At 45.5% G+C, this 14,281-nt stretch overlaps 1 protein-coding gene across 1 annotated transcript in view; it reads left to right on the top strand.

Annotated features, from left to right (window-relative positions):
* rab22a (RAB22A, member RAS oncogene family) overlaps positions 1 to 14,281 on the top strand; it is a 112,783-nt gene that overhangs the window by 86,761 nt on the left and 11,741 nt on the right. Inside the window, exon 6 of the mRNA XM_072514550.1 lies at positions 12,599 to 12,708. Coding sequence (XP_072370651.1) covers positions 12,599 to 12,708 — 110 coding nt within the window. The remainder of the gene's footprint in view (positions 1 to 12,598; positions 12,709 to 14,281) is intronic.

Here is a 14,281-nt window from a genome sequence, read left to right as displayed (position 1 = left end):
TCCCTCTCTCTCCCTCTCTCTCTCTCTCTCTCTCTTTCTCTCTCTCTCTCTTTCTCTTTCTCTCTCTCTCTCTTTTTCTCTTTCTCTCTCTTTCTCTTTCTCTTTCTCTCTCTTTCTCTTTCTCTTTCTCTCTCTTTCTCTCTCTTCTCTCTCTCTCTCTCTCTCTCTCTCTCTCTCTCTCTCTCTCTCTCTCTCTCTCTCTCTCTCTCTCTCTCTCTCTCTCTCTCTCTCCTTCCCCCCCACACGTTCTCAAAACGATAGCAACGAACACAGAAAGCAAACAGACAATCCCCCAAGGTCCGGGAGCAAAGCACAGGCCCAGCCCTCCTCCCTTTACAACATCTTAGCAGCCCCATCACCTTCAGACAGAGCCGAAAACAATAGAAGAAAAATCAAGCAGGATAAGAAAAACATTTTTACATGCGAAAACTCAAACATCTTTTCTTTTTTCTTTCCCCCCTAGAACATTGCAACTTAAAAACTCTTTGTGTTGCTTCATATTTTTTTTTAATTGTCAGCATTTCACTGTAATTCAAGTTGTGGGGATCTGGAAAAGAAGGATATTTTGGATTGGCAACGGATCAAAATCAGACCAATCCAAAATATCCTTCTTTTCCAGATCCCCACAACTTGAGTTACAGTGATATGCTGAGATTTTTTAAATATAAGGCAACACAAAACTTTTAACTTGGCCCACTACCATCTAGATTTTAAAGTCATTATGCCTCTGCAAAGCTCCCGGTTCTCGTAGGTCACCCAAAGACGGGCCGGGTAGAGCAGTCCAAGTTTTATTCCCTTTGCATACAGGGCCGTCTTAACCTTATTAAAACTCGCCGCCCTCTTGGCGAGTTCTGCTCCCAAGCCTTGATACACCCGGATCTCAGAGTCTTCCCACAAACCGTTTTGTCTGCCTGGGCCACCTCATAACGCATTCCTTGTCCAGGAACCAATGCAGCCTCACCACCATCGCCCTCGGGGGGTCACACCCCTGGGGCTTACGCATGAGCACCCTGTGAGCCCGGACCACCTCTAACGGCCTGTCGAACGCATCTGCACTGAGCATCATCTCCAGCATCTTCCCCACATACGCATCGGCATCTGATCCCTCCTTTCTCTCTGGCAAACCGGCAATCTGGATATTCTCCCTGCGAGAACGATTCTCCAGGTCCTCCGCCTTCTCCAACAGACATTTCTGCTGATCCTATAGGATATTAATTTCCATTGCCATCGCAGTGGACTGCTCCTCATGTTCCGCCACATGCTCCTGCAATTTTTGGATCGCCTGTCCCTGGGTCATCACTTTCTCCTCCACCTGGTCAACCACCTCCTTAATCGAGGCCACGGCCCGGGTCGGGTCCTCCGCACACTCCTTACGATGCCGGGCGAACTTCTCACCCAGGTATTTAACCCACTCTTCCATCATCCATTGAGCTGGCGTGGTCGAACTTTGCTTCTCTGCCATTGCATCCACCAAACTCTGAACTTCACTCCCAACCAACTTTTGATTTCTTCTTTTACTATTATTTCTTGGGCTCAGCTCCATAAACTAGGGGTCGAATTCTTCTCTCACTTTTATCCACTTATGTTGAAAAATTCCCCTGGAAATCCAGCTTGAAAGCCGTTAAAAGACCACAGAGCGGGAGCTGCTAAATGTGCAACCGTTTACTCCATGGACGCCACTGGAAGTCCGACTGTGCGATTTTCCAGTGAGTGATGGAAAACATCCTACGCAGGGTGGCCGTACACCTGGATGATATCACTGGAACCTCCAATAAAGAGCATTTTGAGAACTTGGCTGAAGTCCTCTGGAGGTTTGAATAGGCCAGCGCCAGACTCGGCAGGGAGAAGTGCATTTTTATGCCCCCGAGGTCACCTATTTGGGGTACCAGGTAGGCAGGCACAGCCATTCAACAGGCTTCCATCCCTCCAGGTCCAACCAAGCTCTGCTCCTTCCCTGGGCTCAAAATGTGATGGAGAATTCATCCCCAACTTAACCAGGCTGCTTAGCCTGCTCCACCAATTGTTGAAGAAAGGGCATCCATGTTAATAGGGCCCCCCACACCAGCAGGCGTTCTAAGAGGTCAAGCAGCGGTTGTCATCCAAGAAGCTGATGACACACTTTGATCCAGAAAAAACACTTCTGCTCACGTACGACACTTCCACTGGGTGGGGGCCGTTCTCGCAAAGCGGATGGCCGATGGGTGGGAGCAGCTGATCGCTTTCGTATCTCGCACACCTGCCGATGCCGAGCAGAACTATGCCCGATTTAAAAGGAGGGCCTAGCTGTCATGTTTGGCGTGTGGAAGTGACACCAGTATGTCAAGGTATACTTGGGCTGTTCAACGAGGATTGGGTGATTTCCCCTGATCGCATCCGTCAGGGTCCGGCGGTTGATGTTACTCCCAGCAGCGTACGGGTATGCACTGGAACACTGCCTGGGCACACGGATTCCCCTTGCCGGCGCATTGAACCGCCGGCCCTCTCCACGAGGCTGCCGGAACCTGCCTCACCCACAGAGATACTAATGGCCCTCCACTTCATGGACTTTTGCCGGTCACAGTGGCTCGCATGAAAGAATGGGCCCAGACGGACCCGCAATTATCCCGGGTCCGGCACATGGTCCGTTATGGGGCCCAGCACAGAGTCCTGGCTGATGATCTGTGGGTCGATTCAACGATACCTCCGGGAGCTGAGTGTGGGGGACACGGATGGGTGCCCCGGAACGCGGTCACGTGCCTTCACTACAAGACCTCCACAATGGACGTCCGGAGATATTCAAGACCAAGATGCTCGCCTGCAGCTATGTTTGGTGGCTCGGGAAAGATCCCTATCAAGAGTGTCCCGGTGCTGTGCCAGGAGAACCAGAAGGCCCCATCTGCTGCTCCGATGCACCGTTGGGAGTGGCCTGTGAAGCTTTGGGCCCGCGTCCACAGACTTCACCGGCCCATTTTAGGGGCCGACGTTCCTCCTCATGGGGGACACCCACTCAGTGATTTGAGGTCCACAAGGGGCAGATCGTGACCACGAAGGTGACTCTGGACAGGCTGAGGCACACATTCAGTACCCATGGAATGCCCGAAGTGTTGGTTTCCAATAACGGCACAGCCTTCACCAGCAGTTAATTTGAGTCGTTCGTGGCCTCAAACGGAATCTGACACGTGGGGTCTGCCCAGTATCACCTGCCCTCAAACAGGTTGGCCGAGTGGGCAGTCCAAACCTTCAAGTGGGCCATGAAGCTAACCACCAGATCTTGGAAGACTTGCCTGGCTGGTTCCTTTTCAGTTACCAAGCAACCTCGCATGCCGCCACTGGAGTGTCAACAGCGGAGATGCTGATGGGATGTTGGCTCAGGATGTGGCTTCGACACTCATCCCAAACACAGGTGCACGGATCCACCAGCGACAGGACCGCTCAGAGACCGACACTGGTCGTCGCACGCAGCTGCACGGCTTCAAGCCAGGGGACGCTGTATACGTTCAGAATTTGGACGTGGGCGCCATGTGTATCCCAGGCGTGGTGCTCAGGGCAACTGGTCCGGTTTCCTATTCGCTCCCGACACAGGGACATGTAGCCAGCTGACACGGACCACAACCGCCGCTGCACGCAGGAAGCTCCGGGGCAGGCTCAGATGCGCCGGTCCAGGACCGCCCGCGGTCTCCAGCACCACCTTGATTGCTGTACCTATGTCAGTCTAGGCCCAGGAGGAAGAGATGCCTGATGCCTCCTTCGAGAACTCTGACACTGATTCTGACTTGGATACTGGCCCACCCGACATAGTCATCCAGCCGCCTTCAACACAGGTGCCCTAACCGGCTGCAGCACTCCCCCTGATAACGATGGAGTTTCCCCTTCAGGGGGAGCATATCTGCATTAAAAAACGCGACCTGGTAGCCCTTCAGGGAGAGGAGTTTTTGCTTTTCTAATTGTGTCTACTATAATAAATCTTTGTTCATTCCTACCCTACATGCGTCTCTTCTCTTGGATTCTACACCTCCCACAGTGCAAAAATGTGCAGATTGGGTGGACTGGCCATGCTAAATATCCCTTAGTGTCCAAAAGTTAGGTTAAGGTGTTATTGGAATAGGGTAGGTGTAGGATCTCTTACTTTATCTTCTAAAGATAGTCGATAGTCCAGTTGATTGGAGGTGTCAAAAATACAACTTTATAGCTAATAATTGACTTAAATGCACTTGTATATGAACTGAATCAACACTTAGAAACAAAATATCAAATAATAAATACAAGAGTCAGGCCCAGGCCAAAAAAAGCATTTAACATAAAAGCAACATGAATTCACTTTAAACACAAACAGATAGATGATTCAGGAAGGCATGGATTCAGGAATGAGTCCTTGACCACGAGATGTTACTTTTAAGGGAATCCTTATCTATGGTCTAATCCCTCATTTACTCCCATTGTTTTTTAATTCTCAGCTGAGACCTCCTGATTTGTTCAAATAGATGTCTGTTACTTAAGAGGATGATTTATTGATCAAACGTTGGCTATTCGTTAAAATCGACTGGTATCAATCAGGAATAATTTGGTGTCTGTGTTCGTCACCTCACGAGAATAGGTTTCTCATGCCACTGCTGGCCATAGACCTTGCTGTAACTAATTATTTGATATATTCTTATTACTAAATGCGCTGAAATACAATGGTCTATTCATTATATGAAACATTCGTTGAAACAATGTCCGAATTTCTACAGACAAGACCTTAAAATTCAGTAGTTAATTCAATGACTATCTTTTCACAGTCATGGCATTTTGAATAATTCCATTCTTTAGCTATTTACTCGATCAGTACCTAAAGACATCAATAATCTATCAGCGGGGGGGGTGGGCTTGGGTGGAATAATCTTTGAGGATTGGTGCAGACTAGATGGGTCAAATGGCCTCCTGCGCTGTAGGGCTTCTGTGATTCTATTTGAGGGTTGTTAAGTTCCTACCCCAAGGAGCTGTGGATGTTCAATCGTTGAGCTGAGATAGTTCAATCTGAGGTATATGGGAATAGTGCAGCAAAGTGTCAAGGTGGAAGATCGACCATGTTCTTATTTATGGTGAAGCAAAGTTGCGATGCTGTCTGGCCTAGTCCTCCTATTTATTAAGATTTTATGAAGATTAGGAGAGTTGATTGAAGTAACCAAACTAGGAGATTTAGAAAGATAGTTTTGGATAATAAGATGTGGATTGGAGTCAGTGTTCTGAACGAAGAGAATGTCTTCTGCCAATAATCTTACTGTTAGTAGGGTGGATTCCAAATGATAGGAGCACTCAAGACTATTATGGAAGCGGATTCTTTATTATTGGGGGTCCTTTCTGGGGAGAATTCCTAATATAGGCAGCATGAGAAGTAAATTAGTATGGATAATGTTAAAAAGACAAGCTTAAAGGCATTGTGCCTTGATATGCAGAGCATTCGCAATAAAGCGGATTAACTAATCATGCAAATAGAAGTAATCGGGGTTGCGGAGACATGGCTGCAGGGTGACCAGGGATGGGAACTGAATGTCTGGGGGTCGTCCTTATTTAGGAAGGACAGGCAAAAGGAAAAGGTGGTGGAATGGCAGTGCTGGTTAAAGAGGAAATTAATGCAATAGTGAGGAAGGGTATTCGCTCTGACAATGTGGAATCTATGGGTAGAGCTGAGAAACACCAAGAGGCAAAAAACTTTAGTGGCCGTCATATGTCGACCCCCAAGCTGCAATGGTGATGTTGAGAATGGCATGAAACAGGAAATTAGAGATGCATGCGATAAAGGACCATCTGTAATTATGGGTCATTTTAATCTGTTTATAGATTAGGCAAATCAAATTAGCCACAGTACCGTGGAGGAGGAATTCCTGGACTGTATACAGGATGGTTTTCTCGACCAATACATTGAGGAACCAACTAGAGAACATGCCATCCTAGACTGGGTACTGTGTAATGAGAACAGAATCATTGGCAATCTAGTTGTGCGAGACCCACTGGGAATGAGTGACAATAATATGGTAGAATTTTTCATCAAGATGGTGAGTGAAGTAGTTGATACTGAGACTCTGGTCCTGAATCTTAATAAAGGAAACTACAGTGGTATGAGGCGTGAGTTGGCTGTGATTGATTAGGAAGAGTAACTTCAAGGGATGACATTAGAAAGGCAATGGCAAATGTTTAAGGAGTGCATGGGGAAACTGCAACAATTGTTTATTCCTGTCTGGCACAAATGTAAAACAGTGACGGTGGCCAATCCATGGTTTACAAGGGAAATTGGGGATAGTATTCTATCCAAGGAAGAAGCATATTGGCCAAGAATTTAGGGCAGCACGGTAGCATAGTGGTTAGCACAATTGCTTCACAGCTACAGGGTCCCAGGTTCGATTCCCGGCTTGGGTCACTGCCTGTGCGGAGTCTGCACGTTCTCCCCGTGTGCACGTGGGTTTCCTCCGGGTGCTCCGGTTTCTTCCCACAGTCCAAAGATGCGCAGGTTAGGTGGATTGGCCATGCTAAATTGCCCTCCGTGTCCAAAATTGCCCTTCGCGTTGGGTGGGGTTACTGGGTTGTGGGGGTCGGGTGGAGGTGTGGGCTTGGGTAGGGTGCTCTTTTCCAAGAGCCGGTGCAGACTCAATGGGCCAAATGGCCGCCTCCTGCACTGTAAATTCTATGAAATTCTAATATAAGAAAAATAATAGGTTTGAGGATTTATTTTTAAGTTTAAAGTAGCCTATTCTCGTTCCAATTAAGGGACAATTTAGTGTGGCCAATCCACCTACCCTGCATATCTTTGGGTTATGGGGGTGAGACCCACGCAGACATGGACAGTGATCGGCGGGCATGATCGTACCTGAGTCTTCGGTGCTGTGAGGCAGCAGTGCTAACCACTGTGCCCCCATGCTGCTCCTACAGGTCTGAGGAATGGGAGCAGTTTAGAATCCAGCAAAGAAGAACCAGGGATTGATTAAGAAGGGGAAAATAGAGTACGAGAATAAACTTGCAGCTAACATAAAAACGGACTGCAAAGGTTTCTATTAGTTGGTGAAGACCAATGTAGGTCCTTATAGTCAGAAACAGGGGTATGTATAATGGGGGACAAAGAAATGGCTGAGCAACTTTGGTTCTGTCTTCAAAAATGAGGACACAAATAAGGTACCAGAAATTTTGGGGAACTGAAAGAAATCAATATTTGTAGAGAAATGGTATGAAGAAATTGTGGTATTGAAGAAATTGTTGGGATTGTAGGCTGATAAATCCCCAGGGCCTGATAATCTGCATCCCAGAGTACTTGAGGAAGTGGCTCTAGAAGTAGTGGATGCATTGGTGGGTATCTTCCAAGATTCTATTGACTCTGGAACAGTTCCTGCAGATTGGAGGGTAGCTGATGTAAGTGTGCTGTTTAATTGGGAGAAAACTGAATTATAGACCAGTAAGCCTGATGTTGGTAGTTAAAAATGTTATAGCAGAGCACTTAGAAAACAGTGGCAGGACCGGACAGTCAGCATGAGGTTATGAAGGGGGAATTATGCTTGACAAATCTGGCATTCTTCGAGGATTTAACTTGTGGAGTTCATGAGGGGAGCCAGTGGATGTGGTTTATTTGGACTTTCAGTAGGCTTTTGACCAAGTTCCACATTTAGCATGTAAAATTAAAGCACATGGGATTGGGGTTAGTGTTTTGAGATGGATAGAAAACTGGTTGGCAGACAGGAAACAGTAGGAATTAATGGGGCTTTTTCAAATTGACAGGCAGTGACTAGTGGGGTACCACAGGGATCAGTGCTAGAGCACCAGCCATTCACAATATATATTAATGATTTGGATGAGGAAACCAAATGTAATATATCCAGATTTGCAGATGGTATCATGTTGGGTGGGAGGGTGAGCTTTGAGGAGGATGAAGAGATCCTGCAGTGTGATTTGGACAAGTTGAGTGAGTGGACAAATGAATGGCAGGTGCAATATAATTTGGATAAATACAAGGTTATCCACTTTGGTAACAAAAATGCGAAGGCAGACTATTATCTGAATGGCCATAAATTAGGAGAGGGGAATATGCAATGAGACCTGGGTGTCCTCGTACACCAGTTACTGAAGGTAAGTGTGCAGGTGCAGCAGGCAGTAAAGAAGGCAAATGGCATGCTGGCCTTCACTGCGAGGGAATTCAAGTACAGGAGCAGGGATGTCTTGTTGCAATTGTAAAGGGCCTTGGCGAGGCCACACCTGGAATATTATGTGCAGTTTTGGTCTCCTTCTCTGAGGAACGATGTTCTTGCTATCGAGGGAGTGCTGCAAAGGTTTGCCAGACTGATTCCTGGGAAGGCCGGATTGACATGTGAGGAGAGATTGAGTAAGTTAAGATTGTATTTGCTGGAGTTCAGAAGAATGAGAGGGGATCTTATAGAAACCTCTAAAATTATAACAGGACTAGGCAAGGGTAGGCACAAGAAGGATTGGGTCACAGGATATGGGGTAGACCATTTAAGAGTGATGAGGAGAAATGTCTTCACCCAGAGAGTGGTGAGCCTGTGGATTTCATTACCACAGGAAGTAGTTCAGGCCAAAATATTGCATGTTTTCAAGAAACAGTTTGATATAGTACTTGTGGCGCTGGGGATCAAAGGATGTGGGCGACAACGCTTATTATTGAGTTGGTTGATCAGCAGTGGTCATTATGAATGCGCGGAGCAAGCTCGAAGGGCCGAATGGCCTCCTATTTTCTCTGTTTCTATGATTTCTCCTCTTGTGTAGTAACCGTTGGTGTGGCATCTTGTTGAATGCCTTTTGGAAATCCAACTGCACCACATCTAAAGATTCATGGTTCACATTGCTTGTTATTTCCTCAAAGAACAATATGCTGACTCTGCCTGATCATATTCTACAATATAATCTTACAATCTTTATTGCCACAAGTAGGCTTATATTAACACTGCAATGAAGTTACTGTGGAAAAATCCCTAGTCGCCACACTCCGGCACCTGTTCGAGTACACCGAGGGAGAATTCAGAATGTCCAAATTACCTAATAGCACGCCTTTTGGGACTTGTGGGAGGAACCCGGAGGAAACCCACGCAGACACGGGGCGAACGTGCAGACTCCACAGACAGACTCCACACAGACAGTAACCCAAGCAGGGAATCGAACTTGAGACCCTGGAGCTGTGAAGCAACAGTGCTACCCACTGTGCTACCATTCTGCCCAATAACCTCCTTAATAATGACCAATTTCGCTATGACCGATGTTAGACTAACTGGTCTATAGTTTCCTGCATTCTGTCTCCCTCCTTCCTTGATGAGAAGTGTTAAGTTTGTGGTTTTCCAATCCGATGAGACCCTTCCAGAATCTAAGGAATTTTGGAAGATATCCATCTCAGCAGCCACTTCTATACGACCCAAAGATGTAGGCCACAGGCCCTTGGGACATGTCAGCCATTAGTTTAATAGTTTTCCCAGTACCTTTTCCCTGATGGTGTTGGTTGTTCCTACTTCCCTTTCACCTTTTTGATTTTTGAGTATCTTTGGAAAGTTTCCCTTGTCTATAAGACCCCAGGATGCAGGCTTTTGCCATTTCCTTTCTTTTTCATTATTAATTCCCCAGACTCTACAGAAGAGGAACACTCGTTTTTGTTTCTCTTTTACTTTTTAAACACTTATAGAAACTCGTACTATCAGTTTCTTGTGGCAAACTTTCTCTCATAAATTTCTGCCTCTTTGGTCATTCTTTGCTGGTTTTAAAATCTATCCAACTTACTGTCCTGCCACTAATCTTCACAATTATACAGTGTTTCTTTTATTACCTTGAACTCCTTTAATTAACCATGGATGTTGCATCTTTCTCACCGCTATAAATCTTTGCTGAGAGTGAAGTCTCCACTGCATTACTACTGTCTTGTCTTTTTACCATTTTAACCAATTTTCCAGTTCAAGTTAGGATGCCCTAGACCTGCCACTGTGGTGGGAGCAGGGACTTGAGCAATTGCAACACTGAGATGGTTTGGTGTTGGGGGAATCATTCTGCAACAGAATTGGTAGTTGAGTATGGAGTAATGTAAACTAGTTTGTGCAGTGCCCTGGCAAAGATGCAGTGAAGAGTATTTTCCTAGGAATGGTTGGATGTGGGGAGTTAGGGGGAAAAGATCTTGGGAAAGAGGGGTCCAGTTCTGATGTTCAGAGTGGAGTAGGGGCACGGTTCGCCAGGATATAGCGGGTACTCTTTCTCAGTCATCTAGTTAACACTGATCACTGCTGAGGAAATCTTGTTAAATAACCAACCCATAGCCTCCAATCTCTAGGCCAAAGACCTTCATGTACATTCTTGAAAGCTCCATTTGTCTCTGCTGGGAACTAATTCAATTTTTTAAACACACTTTGGGAAGTAGTGGTGAAGTCATGAGGAAGGGGAGATTGGTGGGCAGTGAAGACCTTTATGCTGGGAAAGGCAAGTGGCTGCATTGGGCCGCAGCCCACTTATCTTGCCTGCATTGTGCACTTCAGAGATTAAATTTGGAAAAGTCTGTCAGCTCAGTAAAATGAATAAACAGATTAAATTGAGATTGAAATTCCCTAACAGCATATTGTTGCAGGGAGTTACCATGAGAGCACAGTGCAGCCCCTCCCAACACCTTTTAGCCATCACCCTTACTAATATACTTCCTGCCTCCTGTAATCCTCTGCTCCTTGCCTGCATCCTACCGAGCCCCAGGAAAGATGTGCAGATGATAGTGTCTTGTGGTCTGCCTCTAGCAGCCCTGACCCTGCTTAATGTTGGCGAGTACTCTGGTTTGGTGCTGCACTGTCTGAAGACATTGCACCAAGGTCATCTTTTTACTGATGTGGATGAAATGTAATTTACAGGGACCAGCCACAGTCTTTTTTTTTAAGTTTTACTTTGCTTGGGCGTGGTTTTGGCATAAAATGGTACTGCATTCCTCACAGTAAGGAATGGGTGGATCGCTTGTAATATTTAACACACTGCTGGTTATTTTGTGCAGTAAATTCTGACAAAAAATCCTTCTCTCACCCTGCACACTCCAGCCAGCGTATATAATTTCAGAAGCTCACCCAGTGTTGTGGTTTCAAAATTGCAGTACTGTTGGGATAACTTTAAAGATGGTGATCTGATTTAGAAAGTGAACATGAGTAGCTACCACAAACATTAGTGATAATAGGGCAGGCGCCATTAAAGTTTAAAGCACTCCTCTCACAAATCTTTTGAATCTCCTGGCTTTGCTCAACACTCCCATCTACTGGTTACTCTGTGTGCTGTGCAAAAGGATCAGTGTTTAATTATAGTGTGTAACAAACTTTGATAATCTGTGGAGAGAAAAGGAAAATTGCTCATTGACCTGGAACCTAAGATTTACAGTAGTTCCAACTGCCCCCTGATAATTAGATATGACGATTCCGAATACCAGCCTTTACGAGGCAAGCCTTGTTAGCAGCTAAACATCATAGATTTCATAGAATTTACAGTACAGAAGGAGGCCATTCGGCCCATCGAGTCTGCACCGGCTCTTGGAAAGAGCACCCTACCCAAGGTCCACACCGCCACCCTATCCCCATAACCCAGTAACCCCACCCAACACTAAGGGCAATTTTGGACACTAAGGGCAATTTATCATGGCCAATCCACCTAACCCGCACACCTTTGGACTGTGGGAGGAAACCGGAGCACTCGGAGGAAACCCACGCACACACTGGGAGGATGTGCTGACTCCGCACAGACAGTGACCCAAGCCGGAATCGAACCTGCGACCCTGGAGCTGTGAAGCAATTGTGCTATCCACAATGCTACCGTGCTACCATACTGTACTTCAATCCTCAGTGAGCAATGATGCAGGAGATTTGCTGGTGGTGTCAAAATCTATAGCCTTTTTTTTTTTTTTTTTTTTGTCTGAAACTTGATGATTTGAGCACTTTAAAAAGACCTTAACTTTGCAACTAGGCCCTTTGGTAAGGGATGTACCTCTGGCCTGGTGAGAATTAGTTTAACTATCTTTCCTCACCATCACCTCAGCCATTGTTGGAACTGAAGCTGGGTTTTGTTGCTGGGCAGAAGATAGCTTCCGGTAATGATGATGTAATTGACTGAAGGAGCAGGGTAAGTTTACTTAAGGAATCCTGTTTTTGTCAGACATTGTCACCATCTGAGCTTGCTTAAAGTGTGACCCAGCAGCAATAAACTAGGGAGGTAGATGTTTTGTATCCAGGAACCTTAATGCCGTGTTCCACAACATGCAGCTTTCTTGACTATGCTGTTAGCCAGCTAGTTGTTCTTCTGCCTTCAGATGAGAGCTTGAATCGAGCCTCATCACATTGTTACCCATCTTGTGATTTTTCTGCTCATGATATAAAATGCATTTGTAACAAATCAAATTGCAGTGGTGCTGCTGATGTTTGCAATTCTAACACGAGATTTTAAGTCGTACTTTGAATGATAGCCATTGCAAGTCTAACACTTCCCTCCCCACAGCTCCCACCCAAACTACTGACCAAATATCTGATTAAATTTATATCCAATAAATTAGGGACCGGTTGAAGGAGTGTAAATGTTACCTTGCTATCATTCACCTGTATAAGTCCTTTCATGACCAAACATGAGCTCATCTTTTTGACTTTTATTACAGAGAAGTACTTGAAAAGGATGCCAAGGACTATGCAGATTCCATCCATGCAGTCTTTGTGGAAACTAGTGCCAAAAATGCCATTAACATCAATGAGCTGTTTGCAGAAATCAGTGAGTATGGTCTTCGCTATATGAAGCGCTCAAAAGTTTGCCATTAGAAATTCTGCATGCCTCAGCTTTTCATTCTCTATTGCCCACACCACCCAAGGGAAAAAATGCAGTGAGTATTTTAAATATAATTGGTACCGTTGGCTGCCAGTGAGCTAATGAAAGGTTGCTAATGCCCAACAGTTTTGATGGGGCTTCCGAGTCTGGCTGTTCAGGTGACGTTTTCAGTTTGGGATCTTTAGCCATGCATCTGGGAACTACATATCATTGAAGTTTTACCGTTAAGCTGTAAGTGTCTATGTGACTAGTGGTGTGCCTCAGGGGTTGGGGTTGGGACCACAACTTTTCACTAGACATTAATGGTCTGGAAGAAGGAACCGAGGGCACTGTTGTGAAGTTTGCAGATGGTACAAAGATATGCAGAGGCACAGGTGGTATTGAGGAAGCAGGGGAACTGCAGAAGGGCTTGGACAGGCTAGGAGAGTGGGCAAAGAAGTGGCAGATGGAATACAATGTTGAAAAGTGTGAGGTTATGTACTTTGGTAGGAAGAATGGAGGCATAGACTATTACCTAAATGGGGAAAGGCTTTGGAAATCAGAAGTACATGGGGATTTAAGAGTCCTAGTTCAAGATTCTTTTGAGGTTAATGTACAGATTCAGTTGACAGTTAGGAAGGCAACTGCAATGTTACCATTCATGTCGAGGGGGCTAAAGTACAGGAGCAGAGGTGTACTTCTGAGGCTGTATAAGGCTCTGGTCAGACCCCATTTGGAATATTGTGAGCAGTTTTATATATCCAAGGAAGGATGTGCTGGCCCTGGAAAGGGTCCGTAGGAGGAGAATGAAGAGCTTGTCATATGAGGAGCGGTTGAGGACTCTGGGTCTGTACTCGTTGGAGTTGAGAAAGATATGGGGATATTATTGAAACTTATAGGATACTGAGAGGCCTAGATAGAGTGGACGTGGAGAGGATGTTTCCACTTGTCGGAAGAACTAGAACCCTGAAGGGATGAGGAGGAATTTCTTCAGTCAGAAGGTGGTGAATCTGTGGAATTCTTTGCCGAAGAAGGCTGTGGAAGCCAATTCACTATCTTTAATACAGAGATAGATAGGTTCTTGATTAATAAGGAGATCAGGAGTTATGGGGTGAAAGCAAGAGAATGGGTATGAGAAAAATATCAGCCATGGTTGAATGGCGGAGCGGACTCGATGGACCAAGTGGCCTAATTCTGCTCCTCTGTCTTATGGTCTTGTGTAAAAGGATAAGGAAGCCAGTTACTATTCCCTCAAGAGTTACAAGGTTTGCGCATACATACAGTCAAACCAAATAATCTTTCCTCCCATCTCAGTACCTTCTTTCCAAGTCTTGAGTTTCAACAAATCTCCGATAAACTAGAGCAAATTTGTATTGGCTTGATACAATCGTAGGCAGTGTGGTGTCGCACAGGAGTTTTGGTTTGAGCAGTCATGCTTTGCTCTTTTTATCATCATTGTATGCTTGAAAGCTGTAATCTCAATCTGACTTGTTAGAAAATGTCTGATCCCTGCATCATTTGCCAAATAATGATATACTAA

The sequence above is a fragment of the Scyliorhinus torazame genome, chromosome 8 (assembly GCF_047496885.1).
Source record: "Scyliorhinus torazame isolate Kashiwa2021f chromosome 8, sScyTor2.1, whole genome shotgun sequence".
Lineage (NCBI taxonomy): Eukaryota > Metazoa > Chordata > Chondrichthyes > Carcharhiniformes > Scyliorhinidae > Scyliorhinus > Scyliorhinus torazame.
Note: the sequence above shows the minus strand (reverse complement) of the source record. Positions and strands in the feature narration are given on the sequence as shown.